The sequence below is a fragment of the Pseudoliparis swirei genome, chromosome 17 (genome assembly GCF_029220125.1).
Source record: "Pseudoliparis swirei isolate HS2019 ecotype Mariana Trench chromosome 17, NWPU_hadal_v1, whole genome shotgun sequence".
Classification (NCBI taxonomy): Eukaryota; Metazoa; Chordata; class Actinopteri; order Perciformes; family Liparidae; genus Pseudoliparis; species Pseudoliparis swirei.
In genome coordinates this window covers 7,949,078-7,972,151 of record NC_079404.1, presented here as the reverse complement: position 1 = coordinate 7,972,151, position 23,074 = coordinate 7,949,078, and the positions used below count along the sequence as shown (strand labels likewise).

Below are 23,074 nucleotides of genomic sequence, written 5' to 3'. Positions count from 1 at the left end.
GTGCCGTGAACCTGATGAGGTTTTGACCGATGCTATCAGCGTGGTCAATGTCATAAAACAAGGTCTGTGAAAGCACCACTGTTTTCACTGAGGAGACGGGAGCCTTCAGCTGTTTCACAGCGAAGCTTGGTGGCTCTCAGGATGGAAAAGTGTTGTGAGCTCAGAGACGTTAAACATCCGTCATATGATGACATGTCATACAGGACAGTACAATACAATTAAAATTGGACACATATCCATACACATATTATTCTGCAAAGAGGAGGTGGACTCTGTTTATCATTTATTTTATCTTTGTCACATGACACATGTATATACTTTTTAGAGTCAAATTTATTAATTCAATTATAATTATTAAGTTTGCTTACGAATAATTTCTGATGAAACAGGCTCTCCTGAAGGTTTCTTCCCTTTTTTTCCCCCTGAAGGGTTATTTTGGAGTTTTTCCTGGTCCGATGCAAGGTTTTGGGGCAGGGATGTCTATGTGTACAAATTGTAAAGCACTCTGAGACAAATTTGTAATTTGTGAAATTGGGCTATACAAATCAACTGAATTGAATTGAATATATGGAAAGCTGAATGAATTTAATCTTCATCTTAAAAGGCAGAGAACAGCAGCTTCCTCAGCTGCAGACGAGGTCAGGTTTCACTTTGAAGTTGAGATGTGGGTCAGGAGACTTGATCAAGGGAATATTTATTCCTTTGGGAATCTGAGTGAATTCGAACTAATACAACTTGATGGCTCACACATATCTGCACTAATTTTGTTTTCCACGTTATTGTTTTGAAAATATATTTAGTGTAAAACTCAGTAAAATTCTTTATTGCCAAATATTAGAAATTGTTTTGTTTAGTTTTTCACAGGTTGCACTTATTTTTATTATCTTGAAAAGATATCCAGTGAAAAAACTGCATTCATTAATTATTTTGTCACTATAAATTTTGTTGTTGCAGTAATCTGGTTTAATTAAAAATGGTTGCAATTTTCATTATTTTATTATTTGAAAAAGCACAGACGGAGTCACACAAAGTTGATATTTCAATAAAAATTCAGGGTGGACCATTTAGTTACAATTTTGCTGGGGCGGTGGGGCAAGAACATTTTTCTTCCTCCGAAGTGGGGCGCAACAGAAAAAGTTTGAGAACCACTGCGTTAAGGGGACAAAGATGCCTGTGCTCACCTGAGGCTTTGGTCTTGTGGCCAACCGGACCGCTACCATCCTCGTGGTCGATGGGCTGGCTGGACAGAGAATACACGCTGATCTCCGCCACACGCACTGGCGCCTCCTTCCCGTTGCTATGGAGACACAGAATCTGTCCTCCGTCTGTCGGGTGTTGCATCACCTGGACATAGGAAGAGTAACATTGAGTCTGGCCATTGATTTGGAGAATGTATTCAAAATGAGTTTGAAACCCACTTGGTACAAAACTCTTTTATTTCATCCTAATAATAATATCTTTTCTTCAATAAACACAAAGTCCTCTTTAGCCGAGCTGTCTTCATGTCGCATACAATGTCTGTGTTCATCTATCACTCTGTAGAGCAATTTCAAAACAGGTCTTTTCAACAGAATGTAATATAGCATCAGTCTTGTTTTCAGTAGCTCCTGTCCTGGGGCTGATGGTGGAAAGTCACATTGGCTTAGCAAAAATTGGTGCATTCTAAATTGGCACGACTTTCATTATCTTTGTCTTGATCTTGATTTCCCTCACAAATAATCAAGTAATTTTATGAACAGGGCATTTTAATTAGGGATGCACTGTATGGATTTGTATTATCGACAATTGCCTGCTTTTTTGTTGTTGCTAAAACCCATAAAATGAGGTAAGATAAATGTTGCGTGATATACTAATGTTAAATGGTTGCTGAATTCTTCTTCACTTTCCTGGAGTCAATAAGCACGAGCAGAGAGTCTACAGGAAGAGGGCTACATTGCTATTGAAATTTCAACAGTTGCCAACCTAACTAATAACGATACAGACGGCAAAATACCGCCGTTAATCAAAGCTTTAAATTATAAGATAAATATTTTACAACAGTGTTTCAAATTACGAGATATGTAAACGTATTAAACAAAAGCTATTTGGCTTTGATTACTAGATTATATTTATTGGCTATAATTTAATTGTCATAAGAATACATAATTTATATATTTCCCATTATCGGACGACAATTAACTGGCAGACATGCATTGCTAATTGAAAATTATCTGTATATACCATATTAAGAGCAAGTTTAAATATTTTGTTTTCTGCAATCTATGGCAGACATTTGTTCTGCATAGTGTTGCAAGTGAATGACCCACAGTGGCACAATTAAGAGCAGCCAGACTGTTCAATCTGCAAAATCCACACTGACAACAGGTCAAAACCACACAAAAAAAGCATCTTGATGGCCAAACATTCAGTCTGACGCAAGTGCAAAATCCCCACTGCATGACCAGCTGAGGGATGTAGAGGCAGCACTGAACATAAAATGACTCGGATCAGGGTAAATAAAACCGCAATCGTATATTTTTACATCGCACACGCATCGCATCCACAGGTAGCATTCTATCAGCTCCCAGTCCATTATTACTGCATAGTATGGCTGCATGCATTGTTTCCAGAAAGATGCAGATGAAGCCAGGTCCAGATGGCCCATAATCTCCCACAGCAGTATGTGTGATGACTGAGTCATCTGAAATGATGTGTAAAACATAAGACCCTGTCTGGAAAACCAAGACACTGACAACCATCACTGTCGGAGAAGAGCAGAACATAACACAAGTGCAGAGTAAAATTCTGTTTCTCAAGAGAAATTTAACAGATGACAATGAAACTTGAAGTGATTGAAAGTGAAGCCCCAGTTGAACACTGTACTGTACCTCAGCCATATTGATGACTCCCACTGCCAAAGTTTTGAAGCCCAGGATAGTTCGATTTTTGTAGCGTTTCCTCCTCTGCAGCATAATCTGCAGTCGGTTGGCATCCCTCTTCAGAAAATGGGGGTACTAAAAAACAAAAACAAATATAAAGTCAGATAATAACGCATCTTTTGATGCACACTTGTTTTGTGCCAGCTATTTCTTTTTAGGTTTGAATGAGTTCTCTGATGCTATTGTCCCGCCGACTTCATGTCTCTGGTGGATTTCATTGCATCACCTAGCGACTGCTTGTCTATGCCACCATAAATGTAGCATAAAGTGTGGCTATGCTATCATAATCAGACATCTCCAGCGTTTCAGCCAGTGTGCTCCTTACAATCTTTATTTGTATTTATTTATTTGCACATTAAAAGAAAAAAAAGTACAAATGTAACATTATTAAAAGGCACAAATGAGTGCAGGTGAGAAAAGAAACCCAAAGGGCATATACAATGTTCTCACCTAAAGTAATAAACAAGTATAAAGTTAAACAGGGAAACGGGGTAAATTAAACATAAGAAACGAGAAACAAGTACCTTGTCCTATGGTCCTGTGTATTCAATCCATTAACATATATATCGATAATTATACAGGTCATCAACAAATACAACACTATGTACAGTCAGGGCCATACATATTTGGATATTGACACAATTTCCATCCTTTTGGCTCTGTACACCACTACAATGGATTTTAAATTAAACAATCAATATGTGCTTTAAGAGCCGACTTTCAGCTTTAATTTGAGGGTCTTTACATCCACATTAGGTGAACGGTGTAGGAATTACAACACATTTTATATGTGGACCCTCCTTTTTAAGGGAACAAAAGTAATTGGACAAACTAACATCATCATCATTGTAATTGTCAATTTTAATACTTGGTTAGAAATCCTTTGCAGTCAATGACAGCCTGAAGTCTGGAACCCAGAGACATCACCAGACGCTGGGTTTCATCCCTGGTGATGCTCTGCCAGGCCTCGACTGCCACCGTCTTTACTTCCTGCTGCTTCTTGGGGCATTGTCCATTCAGTTTGGTCTTCAGCAAGTGAAATGCAGCTCCATTGGATTCAGGTCAGGTGATTGACTTGGCCATTGCAGAACATTACACTTCTTTGCCTTAAAAAGCTCTTTGGTTTCTTTTGCACGATGCAAAAGACCACAGAGAACAACTGTGGTGGATGACAGATGAATTATTTCCCAGGTGAAGAAAAACCCTTCACAACAGTTGGCCAGATCCAGAACACTCTCCAGGAGGTAGGTGTATCTGTGTAAAAGTCAACCATCAAGAGAAGACATCACCAGAGTAAATACAGAGGGTTCACCACAAGATGTAAACCATTGGTGAGCCTCAACAATAGGGATGGGTATCGTTTGGGTTTTTTCCAATACCGGTGCTAAACCGGTACTTTTAAAACGATACCGGTGCCTGAACCGATACAAAAAAACGCACAACGAGGACATTAAGAACCTCTTTAGCCATCTTCCCTGTAGAAGCCGTTATCATGGAGCACTGACACACAACGGAGATCAGTGTTAATATACACTATATATGTTCTCCGTTATATGATGTGTGTATATATATATATATATATTGTCATGTGCAGACCTTATAGGCAGGTACGCATGAGCGAAGATAATCAACAATGCGTAATGCCACTTGTGTTACTTCGCCCCTTTGCGTACTTAACCCTTGTGTTGCCTTAGGGTCATTTTGACCCGAATCAATATTACACCCTCCCCCCGCCTATGGGTCATTTTGACCCGATTCAATGTTTCACCCTCCTGTTACCTTTATATTTACTAACATATTTTACCCTTTGGGTTCAATTTGACGCCAGCAATTAAAACCTCCAGAAAATTATTAGAATTAATATTGTTTTCCAAGTTTAAGTGTGAGGCACTTTATGTTTGTTTGTTGACTACCGAAAGAACACCGACATTAAACATTGAATGGGGTCAAATTAATCCTAAGGCGGGGGGAGGGTGTAATATTGATTCGGGTCAAAATGACCCTAAGGCAACACAAGGGTTAACCGATCTGTTATTGATCATCTCTACACAACAGCATGTCATTTCTGTCTCGACGTGTTGCGTTAACACTTCTCGGCTCTCCGTCTCGCGCGCCGCAGAGCTCCGATGCCGGCGTGTGCACCCCTGTATGTGTATATATATATATATACACATATGTAAATATGTACTTATGTATGTGCATATATGTATTTATGAATGTATATATATGAATGCATATATAAATATATATACTTATATGTGTGTATATATGTATGTACATATATGTACATATATATTAGGGCTGTGAATCGATTAAAAAAAAGTAACTAATTAATCGCACATTTTGAAATTCATTAATCGCGATTAAAAGTTTTTTTCTTCTTCTTTTTAAAGACAAAACTTCACACAGGGGTGTGTTTTCAAAGAGGCTCCTACCTATAAAGTGCCAGCGAGGTATTTAATATTGTGGATGATAAATTGTTTCTTCAGTGAAACATCCAGATTAGTAAGAAGAGGTGTATTAGAGACCCCATTGGTCCTGTCATCTTTAACACTGAACAACAGCAGAACCAGTGGCCTTGGTAAACTAACTGACATTCAAATATGTCACGTTCACCCTCTGGAGCAGGGGTGCTCACACTTTTTCAGCATGCGAGCTACTTATTATGTGACCGAGTCAAGGCGATCGACCGACGGGGGGGGGGGGGTGCTAGTGAGAGTCGCGTGCGAGCCGAAGGATTGTTGACGGGGGGGGGGGTGCTAGTGACTTTTTTTTTGCTCCGTCCCGATGCGCGCAAACCGGTGTCGGAGCTCCGCGGTGCACGAGACGGCGGGCAGAGGACTGTTAACGCGACACGTAGAGACATAAATGACATGCTGCTGCTGTAATGTGGCGCCAGAGAGAAAGTAACAGGGGGGCGGGCCAATTTTTTTTTAGGTCATGCGATCTACCATACAACGCCGCGATCGACTGGCAGGTCGCAGCGATCGACCGGTCGATCGCGATCGACGTATTGAGCACCCCTGCTATAGAGCCTCACCTGTGAGGTGGGAGGTCTTTTGTGATTTACTGAGTGTTCATTGGTTGTTTTTTTCTCAAAATGTTGACAAACAAACGGATTGACAAATCACGTTGAAGGTTGCGTGTGGCGAGTTCTTTCCGCGCCGTGTCACCCGACACGTCGCCCCTCTGTTCCTCTGTGTATCACAGGGGGAGACGGGAGGAAGCCCGACTGATTCATCTACGAGTTTAAACTGATTTCTGCTCCTTATTTTCGCGGAGAAATATTTTTTAAAATAACGGAAACAGTGTTAAACCGCACTGCCGCGGTTTGACACTCAGTGTAAAAACTTCATGACACACCGGAAGTAAACAAAGTTGCGTTAAAATATTTTAGTGTGTTAACGCGGCCAAATTAATCGCATAGATTAACGCGTTAACGCTGACAGTCCTAATATATATGTATACATATATAAACCTGTTTCTACTTCATTTTAATATTATTAAACAAATAATAATATATATTTAAAAAGAAGTACCGGTAAAGTAAATATTCTTTTTTATCTTATTTCAAACATTGAGAATGTTTTTTTTCCCAGGGAGGGAGTGACAGGCCCTGACACCGGGAGACGTCTCTCCGTCATGCTCCGAAGATTTTCGGGTGTCGAGTCGTGCCCACGGCTCTAACCCTCACTCCCGCATGACTGCTACAGCTAGTGGTACTGCTAGCGCACTTGTGTCTGCAAACAGAAGGGCTGTTGTAGCCTGCTGGAAATCACTTCTAGTTATAGACTGGTTCGGTTCTCCGTGACGTCACTAGCTACATCACGGAACCAGATTACTGATGCTAAAACGCGATTAGCATCCACTAGCTAAACGGCGCTAGCCTTAATTAACTGTCTTTTCTTTAACTACTACACACTTAATAACTATCAAAATATAGCACCGCCAAAGCGAGCGAACATAACATTAATATATATATATATGGCGCTTGTGTACGCTTCTCATCTGTAAACACCAAGACAGACCCGCAGTAATAGCTGCGTCACTGTCTGATATGCTGGTCTAACTTGTTGAAACAAGAATTACGGCGCCAGTCATGGCAAAACTCGCTACTGCCCCCTACTGGCGAACACAAGTATCGCCCTGCAGCAGCTTCAGGTGAAAGCAGGCGAGTTTTAAGTTAACACAAGGCATTTAAAATGATAATAACAAGAAAATAAGGATGATGGGGCAAGATACTAACACAATAACAATTCTGACCAGATGTGCCCTTAAAATGTCCAGGGTGCCACATATGTAAATATGTACTTATGTATGTGCATATGATATATATGTATATATAGGGTTAATCCTGTCACTGTTTTGATGGGCAAAGAGAACAACCAATTAGAGGTACTGAAGATGACACATGACAAATAAAGTTTTGCTTCTGATAGCAAGAGGTCCACTGAAACAAAGTGATGCCCCACGTTCTTTATTCCTCCGTAATTATATTCCCGGTAACACCGGGTATACGGCCAGGATCGCTGTACATCAACACATCTGTAATGTTCTGCAATGGCCAAGTCAATCACCTGACCTGAATCCAATGGAGCTGCATTTCACTTGCTGAAGACCAAACTGAAGGGACAATGCCCCAAGAAGACAGTGGCAGTAGAGGCCTGGCAGAGCATCACCAGGGATGAAACCCAGCGTCTGGTGGTGTCTCAGGGTTCCAGACTTCAGGCTTTCATTGACTGCAAAGGATTTCCAACCAAGTATTCAAATTGACAATTACATTGATGATGATGTTAGTTTGTCCAATTACTTTTGATACCTTAAAAAGGAGGTGCTACATACAAAATGTGTTGTAATTCCTACACCGTTCACCTGATATGGATGTGAAGACCCTCAAAATTAAAGCTGAAAGTCTGCTCTTAAAGCACATCTTGATTGTTTAATTCAAAATCCATTGTGGTGGTGTACAAAGCCAAAATTATGAAAATTGTGTCAATGTCCAAATATTTATAGTCCTGACTGTACATGATGGCTCAGTAGCAAATGGAGAGGCATGATTCACCAGGATGGACCTTAATCTATGTTTAAAGTTACTGAGTGAAGATGAGGAGTTAGCAATAAGAATGTGAGTATTCCAGAGTTAAAAAACTCTGTGTTTAATGGAGAACTGACTGAGTGGTATGGCTGAAGGGAGGATGGAGATTATCAAATTGTCTAGTATTGTAATCATGAACGTAAATCCATTTGGCTATCTTAGACTGCAAGGCAAGATTTTAAATATACTTTGTTGTGGACCTCAAACGATTTTAAAAGATGCATCTGCAGTCAGAATGCTGTCTGAACTGAATATTGTGAACTGATGATGTAGAAATATGACACACACAAGGTTGAAGTTCATGTGGAAAAACACTCACCAGCACTGAGCCAACATGGTGGTTGTTAAATTCTGCAGTCCTACTGACTGAACTATTAAAAATAACTGTCTGTGGTCTGTCTGAACTGTTGGTGAACCTTTCATCACTTCAGAACTATATTTCTCTCCGAGACTTAGTATTTTATCCTCAGTCTGTTTTCATATCATCTCCCGATTACCAGAACTTGATCTTCACATTTACTTTTCTTGACTTCTTGGTCTATAATATTCAAACAATAATAGTTTGTAAGATCATGTTTCACATGGTGAAATGGAGAATATGTTGTCAAATTCATGTTGTTGCATTTTTATGTTTTCTAAATGCTGCGCATCAATTGTCAAATCAGCGAAGATGTTTCCACAATTTAATTTGCAGTGCATTGAGATCTCAGGGCCACCTTACATAGGTAAATCGGCAACTTTTCCTGGCTTAGTTCACCTTTATAGTTGTCCGTCTAATTCAGTCCCCAATTAGTCAGCGTACATGCAGTGTCTATTATTACAAATCAGAAACAGTCTGAAAAAAGTATGGTTGCACTTAAAAAAAGAAGAAGCTAATTTAAAGTCAGCAAGAGTACTTCCGGTAAGTGAAGACCTCTTCTGACCACAAAACAACATGGAACAGCATTTCATTTATGCAAAATACTGTGCGTACATATTTAGATACAGATATTTTGAACTCAACAATTTTGTTCTGGGTTTGGAAGGGGTGTGAATAATGGCTTCAACACAATCCCCCCGCCAAGTAACTGCCATATAAGTGTGAGAATTCACAGTATAATGTCAGAGTGCTTGCCTGTAGTGAGAATGTGAGCTCCAAGTCCGTTTCCATCAGTCCACTGGGTGGGAGGACGTACTCATTTGACCTCAAAAGACGCTTCGAACCCTGGGTGACAAAGAAAAGCCAAGTTCAATTGTAAGCACATTTATAAATGCAAACTTTAAAAAAACATTATACAGTACATTAGGGGTTCCTACTCACAAATCACTCACATTCTGCAGTTTCATGTGCCAATATCTATCAGACAACAGTGACTGAGTGTGCAAGCCATATTTTCAGATTCACACATTTATGAAGATTCACACCTTGAGGTAGCCCAGTACAAAAAGTCCTCTACTCTTTCACTGCTTTATAGAGAACAGTGCTTCGAGAAAAATGGAAATATGGGTCAGATGGCTTCTTAAAAGAGATATCATAAGGTTTTCCAACCTCGCACAAGGATAAAAAAATGTTTTAAAAAATCACAAGCCTACAACTAATTTGCTCTCCTCAAAGTGACCAGGCTCAATTTTTATCTCGCCGGTTGTTGTAAAACACATTTATTTTAAACTCAACAGAAACAAAACCATCTTTGTTAGGCTCTCCACCGGTACAATAATGACCAAGTCTATTTTGAAAGAACCACAAATCACCAACATACTTACAATGGGAAAGGAGTCCATCGTTTATTTTAGTGGGTTTCCTGCGTTTAAAAACCCTGCATATACGCGAGAGACTCGTCAACAAAGTTAATTCTGTGAGCTGGCAAAAACGTATTGTGACCAAACAGCGCAGAGATTTAAATGCCACTAAATTCAAGGACACGGACCGCCAGCGTGTCCACAGAGAACCCATCTCAGCCTTTAGCAACGAGCCTCACATTAAAGACTATTATTAGATATATTTTTTTATTACCTCTTTTAATCTTGAAACTGGGAGTCAGCGTGTAAATTTAAGAACAGGAACAGCGTGTAAAATATCAAGTTCACAATCTACTCTCAAGCTGTGAAAGCTGAGGACTGTTTCTTGCAATATATTTGGCAACTCATCAACTGCTGTAAATATTTCACAAGTCATCATAGCTTAGTTTAGGTGTCTGCTGAACCTGCCAAAATAATTAAGTAAGACTTGGTGAGCAGCATGGAGCTGTAAATATATCCTTTATCTGGCTTAAAACAAACTCTTGAATAGTCCAATGCAAGCGGGTATGCTACTGGATCCTAATGTCATCAGAGCTGCTAAATCATATAGCAGACACCAAATTAAATGTTTGGGTGTGTGCTGAAAAATCACCACAACACACCAGAGGGGGCGGGGGGTTGGATGTATTCAAGAAGCAGTGGTGCCTCTGTAGGTGAATGTAGCTGAATAGATAAAAACCAACCAAGCTTGCATATAGAGTCATCTCAAACCCATTTTCTTCTCCACTGAAAATAAAAGCTCTTTGAAAACTAAGAAGTGTTTAAAGCAATTCTCTAACTTCCAATTTCATCTTCGGCAAACTGCCTCTGAATATTTGAGTGAACTAAATAGGTTTCCGGGAGGCTCAGTGTCCCAGTGTCTGAGAGAAGGAGGGATCTGGGTTAGAGTATTAGCCTTAGTCATTGTTGTTCACTGTTTTCAGGTTCCGTCTGTTGCATGAAGTTGGAATATTTCATTTCTTAGTCTACAAACTTGTAATTAACAAGTTGTAGGTGCTGTTTTTTAAATAGGGGAATGAACCTAAGTTCCAGAGAGGGAATTAGTCCAATGTCAAAAGTGTTATGCAATGAAATCCAAGCTTTGAAGGACGGAAGGGAACATGAGAATACAGAATGCTTAGTTTGCAAAGCATTCCCATGTAATGAGCATTTTTCCATCCAGCCTGATGGCTCAATATGTTAGACAGAAGGACATGCCAACAGTACCTTGACAGTGGGCACTGCCTTTGTTTTGTATTAAGAGGGGAAAGAAGGGGCAGATCTCTGTCCAAGGCTGACCTTGTCACTAACTTGAGCACCACAAAGAGGCCTTGTATGCACCCTTTTCTCATGCTCAGTGGATGGTACAATGAATCAAGGCACAAAAGGCGAGCACTCTCAAACTGCCTGACATGCATTAACAATACAGAGCCTTGGCTGAAAGCTTGTACTGAATGTCCTTTGCTCCCCTCCCCTCCCCTGCGCCCTCTTTCCTGCTACAAGCTTCACCGCTGTCTCTCCAGGGCCAGATGGGGTTTGTTACAGCCCTTCTACTCTAACCAAGCTCCACAAGCCTGTGGGAAAATTAGAACTTTAAACTCACTCTTAAGGTTATTCCTAAAATAGTAAATTCTTTAAATTGGCTCTCCTGTTTGCAGCAATGGCAGGAAGAGATTTAGGGTCGGGAAAAGAGCTCAATGCGCAACTGGAATGAAGAGTTTTTTTGACAGGCGTTTTGAAACTTCTGCTTTCACCCAACACCCAACAAACCTATACACAAACAATTGTATCATATCTGAGTGGACGGCAAATGGAAGTGCTTTGGACAACGGACTTGCGCTGAAACTAGCATTGCTCGCCTTCCCTATCGTAATCCAGTTTATATCAATGTCTGGCTACAACCTCAGGCAACTTCACACAGAAAAGACGGGACACGAAACTGCATAACCACGTAGTGCACGTGCAGAGGCATACCACATTGCAACGAAACATGCAGGAAATGTTACAGCTGGTTGTCTGTGGTGGCTGTTGCTACTTTAAGTGACCCCCAGTGCCGCTGGGTTTTTGGGAGACCATCCAAAGTGTTAGCCATTACGAAGGTTGGTTGCATGTGTGTGTGTGTGTTTGTGCGTGCGCACACTTAACTTGATGAGACCCATAGAGAGAGACAGAGAAAGAAGAGTATGCCGAACACAGAAACGATGACGTGCGCCACAGAGGCTTTGTTGCTCACCGTCGGAAAAACAAAACCCTCTTATTCCCCTGTCATCTTCTCCAACTGTCTCTTCATCCACTCAGCGTCTCTGTTCTCCCTAACCAAACCTGCATTTAATGTTCCAGTTTACAGAGCTGCGATGAACATGGCTTTGCTCGGCTGTCCTCTGAGCGGCTCAACAGAAATGGGGAGATTTCACGCTCTGGAGACGACGTTGCTCAGGGATAGAGCCACACTTGGTTGGTAGCGTTCTACTGATGGATGACAAGTTGAGGGGTGACTATTTGTTTCTCTTTGAATAGCAAACGGTCAATTACGGCATGCAGGCAGAGTGCTGTGAGTTCACACACGGTGAAGTTTCAAGGCTCCCGGCCAAACACCCTGCGCTTACGCAGCTGATAAACTATTGTCGCGGAGGCATCGTGCCCACCTTTTGGTTCCCCCTAAAGTAAACACTTGTGTGTGTGTGTGTGTGTATATATATATACACACACACACTCTGAAATATATATGGAGCACCTTCAACTATGTGATTTAAAAGGTTGTGTAAAACCACTGTAAATGATAAGAATTATACTAGACTCAGTTAAAGTATCTGCAAAAGCAGTGGTCTTTTAGGGCTACATAATAGATTACCTCTCTCGCTGTGTGGATAAAAGTTTTTTTTTTTTTTTTTTTCAAGGTACAGGTTGCAGGAAAAGTTGTCTCTCTTCTCATCGCTTTTAGGCGAGTCTAATTCCCAAATTCTCTTCCCTGGATTTTCTGGGAGACTGCAGTTTAAATTATGTTTCAATGACCTTTTCTCTTTGACAATTATTTTCACATGGCTATCTCAGGGCAGAGTGTTCATATGTCTGTGGACACTTAAGGTGCACTCACTGGTCTTAGTTCTCTCAGAATAAATAATTTCAGAAGCAGTGAACAATCATCTGCACGACTGCTACCAGGCTTACTGCTGAGCACGCGTTTTTCAAACCGTGAGGCCCATCTGCAGACGGAAGGCAGGGTTCCAACACTGCCACTACGGATGAGTCTATGATCCTGACAGTTGCAGTGCGTGCGGTATGTGCCACACTAATTCAGATTAACACCAAGTGTGTCTGGTTCCATGATTAGATGTAATATAAAAATGATAACGGTAATACGGTGTAATATCCGTAATAAAATATTTATGAACTAACATCAAGTAATCTCTACTCTGCAGCATAAATTGAAAGCAAATCATATCTATGCTTTATTAGTGAGCTGCAAATTGTAAAATTAACTGGGTTGTCCACACATAGGCACCATAGCAATGTTCACGCATTTAAACATCCGCTAACTCCCTCCTCCCAAGCCATCTGCTGTTTTTCGCTATCAATTACATACATTTGGTAGTGTGTGTATCTCTCTCTCATTTCTCTAAAAGAGGATGACAATGGGTTTTTGAATGATAGGCATGGCCGACCTGCAAATCCAGTCACAAAAATGTATTAGCAATCAATGCAAGATGCAGAATCCATCTATTGGCCCTAATGCTGGCTTAGAGCGGCAATGCTAGTCTGTCATTTAAAGCACCTGAGTGGATGTGAGTGCTGGAGCTTCCTGGGCAGCTAAGGATGTTTTTTTTATCAATCAATAGGATTAAAAGTAGGGATGCACCCATCTGATCGGCGCCGAACCATATCGGCCGATATTCCCATTATCGGTTTTGATCGGCGTTCTCAAAACGGCCGATCAGATGACGTAACATCTGCGAGAACTATCAGACGTTTCAATCGCCGCGCACCACAAGGGAGACGATGCGCCCGGCGAGGGCCGCAGAGGTCAGAGGTCCACGAGGGGATCCTCACGCACCGAGCGGCGTCCCTGTCCCCCGAGTTGAATCACTGGGTCAACTCAGCCGACACTCACATGTCTGAGCCCCTATAGACTGATTGCTTACGGTAAATGCATTCGATCGGGAGCGCGCGAGGGTTTTGATAAAGTTAGCGGAAGGATTTAAGTGACAACATCCGGTTTTGCAATGTTAGCGGAAAGAACCACGTGAAACAACATCCGTTTATCAAAATAAGATGTCGACAAATCATACACTAACATATAAAAGTAAACAATGAACTGATTTTGTATCTTTATAGATCGTTTCTGAGATTTAGCTTAAATTATGCTAACATTAAAGGGGACATATTATGAAAATTCCACTTTTTTAGTGCTTCTATACGTTAATTTGGGTATCTGGCATGTCTCCCAACACAAAAACGCTTGGAAAAAAACAACTCACACGGCTTGTTGTGGTTCCTCTATATCAGAAACGATATGCTTGAGTGCGTCAAATGGGATAACCACCAACGTCTACGTAGATTTTGAAGCACGCCCATGGGAGTCTGGCTACATGGCCTTGGACCGCCCCCCACCACAACTTTGCAGGTAAAGTTTATTTGAAAGTTGTGTTCATATTAGACATGAGTCATCAAATAAGTCATAAGTCATCAAATACAACGATTTAATAAGTAAACAAAGTTTAAACGCTAATTAATGGAGGTAAAAACGTTACCCCCGCCCCTGCTTGATCACTTACTGTTGTCAGATAACACTTTAGTTTACAGATGGAACTTTACTCATGTCGCATTTATATCTTTATGGCGTTCCCGTTACTTGCATTTACACAAACACTTTCACAAACAGTAACTTACATAAACACACTGTATTTGCTACATACTCATACATGCACAAACTATTCACGTACTCTAATCTCTAGCACCACTATGCTCTCAAAACCGCTAACAAGACTGAGACCTTAGCCAATGTACAAACAAAAACAATGTAGAAGTGACATTCAGAAACGTCCTGTTGAGCTCTAACTTCTCGAACTTGTTCGGGAGCCTCTTCTTGTTCAGGGTCTGACTCTGGTTCAAAACGATATGGTTGCACGACGCCATCTTCATCTGCAGTAGGCAGGCAGCAGCTAGGCGAGCGCATCTCAGGGGGGAGGGGGGAGCTGGCTCATTAGCATTTAAAGGAACAGGCACTCAAAACAGGTAAATCTGTGGGGAGGTGTTTTTGACAGGGTAAAAAGGGTGCCGTTTGAAATGATTCTTGTGGTATTGTGACCAAAATATGTTACAAACATTTCATTAAGACCAAGGAACCATATCAACTTGTGGAAAAATGGGCATAATATGGGTCCTTTAAAACATTTTTACTGTACCAAGGAAGAGTTTATAAAAATAAGTCAGACTTTTTTATGTTAAAAAAAGTCCTGTAAATAGATTTCCCCAAGAGTTCCAGGAAATGAATGATGCAGATGTGTTCCATACATATCTGAAATCCCCTACAATAGCAATCAAACAATTTTAATGTTTCAATTAGGACATTTTTCAAAGTAAAAGTCCTAAATGTTTAAAGAAATCGGTAATTTCTTTCATGTTTGAGCTGCTTTATATATGTATTTCCTCATAGTCCTAGGCAATAATGCTACACAATAAATAGAATGCTTCAATCGACACCGTGATTGGTATTATCGGATCGGCAGATACTGATTTCAGTGATCGGTGATCGGCACCAAAAACCTGATCGGTGCATCTCTAATTAAAAGCATGTGTGATCATCGACTAGGCTCTGTGATTACTTTTCAACAGAACACACAGAGACCTCCAGGCCCCAGAACGTGACACACTGCTATCAAATGTGTTTGCACTTGAGCATGTTGCTCACATTGCACATGGAAGATTAACCCACCCACCTGGATTTTGACAGCTATGGACAGGGAGTTCAGCTCTTTATCTAGTTCTTTGAGGACGACCAGCTTTTTCAGCGTGAGGCTGCAGAGCCTGTGGAAAAGAGAAAGAAAAAGAGACGGGGGAGAGAAAAAGAAACTGATTAGTGGCACAGCAGACATAATGTGAGCACACTTTCACAACAAGCTGCAGCATCTGGGGATGAAAAACATGGCCATACATTTGTTTTTATTCTTCTTTAGTCAGCAGTTATGGCAATAAAAACAGGATGCTTCCAGAAATAAAAAATGACCATCAGGAAAAGAGTGCAACTTAGTATTCACGTCCTATTCTACTTAGACGCGTTACCATCCGTCTCAAGGAAAAGACATCTATGGCTTGTTGTGCAGGGGTGGCTCACCCAAGTGCTACTAAATTTTGTCAGATTTATGGGCGAATTCTTCATGGAAGGTGACATGGCACAGATGCTCTGATGAGCCATGGTGCATTAAAATGTCTTTTTGAACACAGAGGCTTATGTGACATCTGTTCATTATTAAATAACACAAAGAAGAAACGTATACCTATATATGCCTTTATATGCACCGGGATCCAGACAGGGTGGAGTAGGAAGAAGTCAAGCAGTACGGTGAGATATAATGTCATATTTAATCAGAACGTGACATCTAGTTCAGAGGGCCACTGTTGGCGCCTTAGGTCCAGCCCATCTTGTAGAACACCAGAGGCAGAAACAAACAACATCAACTGTGCCAGACACAAGCTCAATTCCACACCCCTTTCATGGATCCAAAGCAATTTGTGACCTTTTAGATCCCCCTTTCTTTGGACCCCCCCACCCACAGAACACCTTCTGGGTTGGCTCCACAGAAAGTCAACACAAGCAAAGTTTGCAAACTTCCTCCTGACCCACAAGTCCAGCTGCATTAAATTGTGATCAGTCGGTGCCAGAGTCAAGCAGGAGAAAGAACCAAAGAAATAGCTATCCAGTCACCCACTTTCCCCGAGAGGCACAGGACCTCCCTCCGCTGCAAGGCAAGTATGACTCAAGAAGAATCACATTCAAGCATAAGGGAGATCACCGAGTTGGCGGCAACGACAATGAGGTGGTCTGTTAAGTATTTAATATTGTGGGGCATTAACAATAAATGAATGGGTCAAGTCTTAAGGTTCAATACAACCATACAATGTGAATTGAATAGTGAATGTCACAAATATCTGTCTTAAATATTAATTGGACTTTAATGTCACAATGTGTTTGTGTCCTCGTTCTACCTAGATTCCAGTTTCACCAACTTTTGTTTCTAATCAATGACATTGTGAAGAGATGTTGTCCGTATTTGTTAGCCAACCCATCAGTTTCTTTCCTTCAACTCCATTGAATTAATAATATATGTTTGTGCATAGTTTGTATTAGCAGAATAGAGGGGAAAGGAAGGAGGCTACCAAACATCATCAGATTTCAAGAGATGTTTACACAAGCAGCCGACAAAAGACATTTAATGACGACAATCCAACATTTTTAACAATATGAACCTGGTGTTGCGGTGTAGAATCGCCTCTTGGCCCAAAACATGCAATCAATTGAGCGTGAACTCCCACTCCATATGGCTGCGTATGACCTCGTTTGCGTTATAACAAATGCAAAATAAATAGGAGGCTGGTGTAATTAAGTGGTAAACCTGGTAGGTAGAGCATAGATCCAGTATCCCTGATGCTATGGTGAGGAAGAGTCACCAGGCAGCACAGCTTTCTGTCGGGAGGGAGTGAGACATAAAGCATGGGTGATGGTTTAACAACATCTCTATCAAGTCACAGCTCTCTCTCTCTCTATTTCCAGAGACTGGGATACACATGTAATTAAAAAGGCTGCAGGCACTGAAACGGTCACCGAGGGAACCAGGGACGTTTTATTTATTATTAAAGAGAGGTGTTAGCTCTACTCCTGTCTGCTACTGTGTTATTTTGCAAGTGAAACGCTGTGGCCATCTCTTCTGGCCCGGTGCCGGTTGGCCCCTGTGCTCCTGCCAAGCGCCACCAAATCAGTGACTGGAGAGACGTACCAGGTGTTCCACAAAAATCACTTATCATCGGGCTAAAATAGCCAGAAGTGCACACTGGGCCAAATGTAATTCAGCTAAAAAGCATTCTCGCCATGGATACGCCGTGTGTTTGCTGTCACACGTCTGCGGGGTAGGGGCTGTCATTTGTCTCCCCCTCCAGTCAGCAGAAACCGGCACACGCTCAAGATCAAAATAAGGTCATGCAGAGGCCACTTGAAAGATGCATTAATCCTCCATTCTGACATGTCATTTCCACATTCCCAGAGAAAGCTGGGGTGGGATTGCAGCTAGGGTTAGGTACCGGAAACTGGTGCCAATGTGGGCACCGGTTCCAATACAACCGGTGCTACCCGGACCGAAATGCAATCCGGTACCTGAGATGATTGAAATTGAAAAAAACTATTTTTGTGAACTTCTCAGGTGACTCCGCCCTGTCAGCAGGTTACGATAGCCTCTCATTTAACTTTGACAGCGGACGCATGCGCCGTGTGTGACTGCGAGAGGCCGGTGTCGAGCACACCAGCGTCAGGCTGGGCGCGACGGGGAGACCGTCACCGGTCCCCCTGAAAACGTGGAGACCGATGATGACGAGCAGCGGTAACTGAGATTAGTACCGTAACGTTGATTGCAAGTCTTGCATTCATAAAAGTAGGCCAATAAATAATAAATTAGCCATTATAACCATGTTTAAGCTAGCTCGTAGCTAGCGCTAGCTACGAGCTACGAGCGTGACAATCTGCTAGCAGATATGTTGATGTACAGCGGTCCCGGCTGTATACCCGGTGTTACCGGGAATATAATTACGGAGGAATAAAGACCGTGGGGCATCACTTTGTTTCAGTGGAACTCTCGCTGTCAGAAGCAAAACTTTATTTGTCACATGTCATCTTCAGTACCTCTAATTGGTTGTTCTCTTTGCCCAACAAAACAGTGACAGGATTAACTCTATAAAGTCTGCACATGACAATACATATCACATCATATAATGGAGAACCAGGGTTTTTCCTGGGTCAAAATGGGTCTTCGGTGCTCCCAAATTTTTTTTTTGCGCGCTGCGCACGCACCGCCTATTCGTACACGTCGGGCTGTTGAGTAAGTTATCAGCAGCTGGCCGCTCTGTCCATTCGTGCACCTCACAGTTGCGTATTGATCAGACAAGAAGACACGCTTATCAACTCCAGTGTTTCCCCTACCATTATAACAGGGTGAAATCTCCGCCCGCCACCCTATAATTTTCGTCGTCGTCGTCCCCCCCCCCCCCCCCGTCAACACTTCTCGGCTGGCGCGCATCACGGCAGAGCTTCGATACCGGCGCGCACGGGTGAGCACACTCACTAGCACACTCCCCCCTCCCGTTCATCCGTCAACAACTCTTCTCGGCTCTCGCGCGCGCCCCAGAGCTCCGATGCCGGCGCGCGCCTCGCTCAGCCGTGATGCGCGCACACAGGTGAGCACACCTCAATGTTAAATTAAGCTTAGGGCACCAACATGGCTAGCGGCACTAGTCCCGCCCCCCTGAAGCTGTAAACCTAGGGGAGACACTCAACTCGATTACTATTGATCAAAACAGAATGAGGGTTCGGCTGGAGCCGACTTGAAACATACTATTGAGAACATATTCGCTGACATGCACGTGATGAAATTTTTTTTCTTTTTCTTCCATCGCAGACTTTTTTTTGCCTTAGGCGCTCGGGATTTGTCATAGGCGCTCGGGAAAACGGTTTAGGCGCGCGTCCAAATGTTCTCTATGCAGGAAAAACCCTGTGAACAGATATTGTGTATGTTAACAGTCTGATATCCATTGTGTGTCAGTGCTCCATGATAACGGCTTCTACAGGGAATATGGCCGAAGGCTGTAATCTGGCGCGATAGAGAAAATTACAGGGGGGCGGGCGGATATATATTTATTTTTTTAAGTCAAAATTGTCTGGGAGCCATATGCCGTCACCGGAAGAGCCATAGGTTCCCGACCCCTGTGCTATAGGCTTATAGGCTGCTGGGGGACATTTTAGGATATGCTGGCACCTATCTCCTCTTCTCTCTCTACTTATGGAGTCCTTGTGACTTCCCATCTTATAGTGTCCATTGGACCTGGCTGGGTCTGATGCCATGGCCCTGCTGATGCCCCGCCCACTCCTCCTTTCTACCTCCATCTGCCAGATGGATCATGGAAATCTGGATCGTGGTCCATGCCTACTACCAACTATTCATACACTCGGTCACACTCATTGAATGTGTTTTAACTCTGTAATGCTTCCTTCTGTACACGTGACGTCTATTGCTTCTGTCCACCGGGGAGAGGGATCCTCCTCTGTTGCTCTCCTGAAGGTTTCTTCCCTTTTTTCCCTGTGAAAGCTTTTTTTCTATTTCTTGGAAAAAATGTCCTGATCCGATGTGAGGTCCTGGGACAGGGATGTCTTATGTGTACAGATTGTAAAGCCCTCTGAGGCAAATTTGTAATATTGGGCTATACAAAATAAACTGAATTGAAAAACTCCAGCTCGATAAGTAAAATGCTGTTTACACATCAGTAATAATACATCGGTCACATGGGGATATTTTACTGCAGAGGCACTACATGTACATTTGTAATACGTTTAATGTAGGACTTCTACTCGGCTCACATTTAACCTTCAAAACTGTGAGGGGAATAATCATTTTAGATAAAATTATGTCACAGGTGGAGGTCAAACCAGCTCTAAGGCAATGCAGGAATCAGAATTGATGTCCATCTTTTTTTCTACATGACATCTTCAATTACTGAAACGACCACAAAACAGCCGAGTTTCATATAATGTCAAAGTGAACCGTTATTGACCGCTCCGGAGCACTCTGCAGCAAACAGGTTTCACCAATATGGCATCACTCACAGCGGTGTAAGTAGTGCTGCTGCATCTAAGCCATTAGTGCGCCCAAGACACTCGCTGTGCCGCACATTAACTGCTGACCTCTTCAGCCTCTAAAGCAAAGCAAGGCCATTAGGTTACAAAGCCATTACCCCTTTTGTTGTATACTGCTTAAAGTGACGGAATTAAAACTATGGGAGGTGGAAAGTGCTCCTATTGGTGTTAAGTGTGTGAACAAGTGTCATTAAACCTCTACCATACGAGTCACTTTATATAGGCAGCAATGAATATTGGTTTACATTCTGTTTAATGACACATTATTAGATGCCATAAGACAGAAAGGGAGCAGAGCGTTAGACGTAGTTCAGAAAGACGATGCGTCGGGGAGCTACGCTACAATCCTTTCCCTTTTCTCTGTCCTGGACAAACAAAACAACTTATCAGGCAGCACACTCAACAGCAGTGGTCAAATATTTGTCTTCAGATAAGAGGCCTGTGATTGTGGGTTTTATAGCATGATGGTGCATTATCTTATCTCAATTGCCCCACACACACACACACCTGGGGGATCCAGAGGCGTTCACAAATATCTGTTTGCCCGATGGCCCGGTTGGGCTTTAATTACCTTCGCATTGAAAATGCCGGAAGGTTATGTTTTGATCGCCGTGTATTTATTTATTTGTATGCGTTTTATTCGCAAAACTCAAAAAGTATTGAACCGAATCGCATGAAATTTGGTGGGATGATTGTTTATTATCCGGGGACCAGTTGATGAGATTTTGGGATCGATCGGGTCAAAGGTCAAGGTCATGAACAGGTCAAATCTTCTTGAATCACATGGAATTTGGTGGGATGATTGGTTATTATCCGGGGACCATTTGATTAGATTTTGGGATCAATCGGGTCAAAGGTCAAGGTCATGGAAAGGTCTAAATCTTTTTTTTTACCATAGCACGATACATTTTTGTCCAATTGGCATGCAACTAATGCCAAAATGTTCATAATTCAATGCCCAATCTTGTGATATGCGAAGGTATGCGCTCTACCGAGTGCCCGTTCTAGTTCCCTGAATGAAATCTTCTCAAGCTAAAAGTGAAGAAGGAGGAAGAGGCTGTGACTGAGGTACACAACGAACAAGAGGAAATAATTAATTTGGCATATCGCTTAATTGCTGTGACTGTCAAGTTATGTGTGACTCTTAACCTACTGCTCACCATAAGAACATAACTCAGAGGTTAAAAGTAGCCGACAATGCCTGAAAACGAACAGACCTTTGCATTAGGGATGCACCGATCTGATCGGCGCCGATCCATATCGGCCGATATTCCCATTATCGGTTTTGATCGGCGTTCTCAAAACGGCCGATCAGATGATGTAACATCTGCGAGAACTATCAGACGTTTCAATCGCCGCGCACCGCAACGGAGACAATGCGCCCGGCGAGGGCCGGCAGAGGTCAGAGGTCCACGAGGGGATCCTCACGCACCGAGCGGCGTCCCCGTCCCTAGAGTTGAATGACTGGGTCAACTCAGCCGACACTCACATGTCTGCCCCTAGAGACTGATGTTCACGGTAAACACATTCGATCGGGAGCGCGCGAGGGTTTTGATAAAGTTAGCGGAAGGATTTAAGTGACAACATCCGGTTTTGCAAAGTTAGCGGAAAGAACCACGTGAAACAACATACGGTTTTGAAAATAAGATGTCGACAAATCATACACGAACATATAAAAGTAAACAATGAAGTGATTTTGTATCTTTATAGATCTTTTCTGAGATTTAGCTTAAATTATGCTAACATTAAAACATTTTTACTGTACCAAGGAAGAGTTTATAAAAATAAGTCAGACTTTTGTATGTTAAAAAAAGTCCTGTAAATAGATTTCCCCAAGAGTTCCAGGAAATGAATAATGCAGATGTGTTCCATATGTGGGGCCCTCAGTAACACTGGACATTGATATTTATTTTATTGTATTGATTGTTAATTGTGTCATTTATTCTTCTGGTGTGTGTATGCATGTGTGTGACGGGTAAACAATGGTACATGCACTCAGGTCAGCTCAGGGGTCCTTCTGGATGAAAGCGAGGGAAAACCCTCCGTTAGTAGTTAGCCAGTAGAGATCCACAGCCTGCAGTGATGTTGCTGAGTGTGTTCTGTTTCTGTGTTTTCAGTGAGTTGATATAAACCGTTCAAAAACCATACACGCCTGGATGTCATATGTCCAAGTGTGCAACACATACATATCTGAAATCCCCTACAATAGCAATCAAATTTTAATGTATCAATTAGGACACCAAATTTCATGCGATTCGGTTTAAAACTTTTTTTGTTATGCGAATAACACGCATACAAATAAATAAATAAATACACGGCGATCAAAACATTACCTTCCGCATTTTCAATGCGAAGGTAAACATGCCTGTTCAGAACAGACCGCATGCCTGGCCTGTGATGTTGCAGGAAAAC

At 42.0% G+C, this 23,074-nt stretch overlaps 1 protein-coding gene across 3 annotated transcripts in view; it reads right to left on the bottom strand.

Moving 5' to 3' along the window:
- Positions 1 to 23,074, bottom strand: part of LOC130206886 (phosphofurin acidic cluster sorting protein 2-like) — a 56,143-nt gene that overhangs the window by 19,059 nt on the left and 14,010 nt on the right. For all 3 annotated transcript variants that reach the window (XM_056435126.1, XM_056435124.1, XM_056435125.1), the window contains exons 2-5: positions 15,708 to 15,795; positions 9,128 to 9,217; positions 2,868 to 2,993; positions 1,182 to 1,344 (exon numbers count right to left, since the gene is read on the bottom strand). In XM_056435126.1, the coding sequence (XP_056291101.1) occupies positions 1,182 to 1,344; positions 2,868 to 2,993; positions 9,128 to 9,217; positions 15,708 to 15,795 (467 nt within the window). The remainder of the gene's footprint in view (positions 1 to 1,181; positions 1,345 to 2,867; positions 2,994 to 9,127; positions 9,218 to 15,707; positions 15,796 to 23,074) is intronic.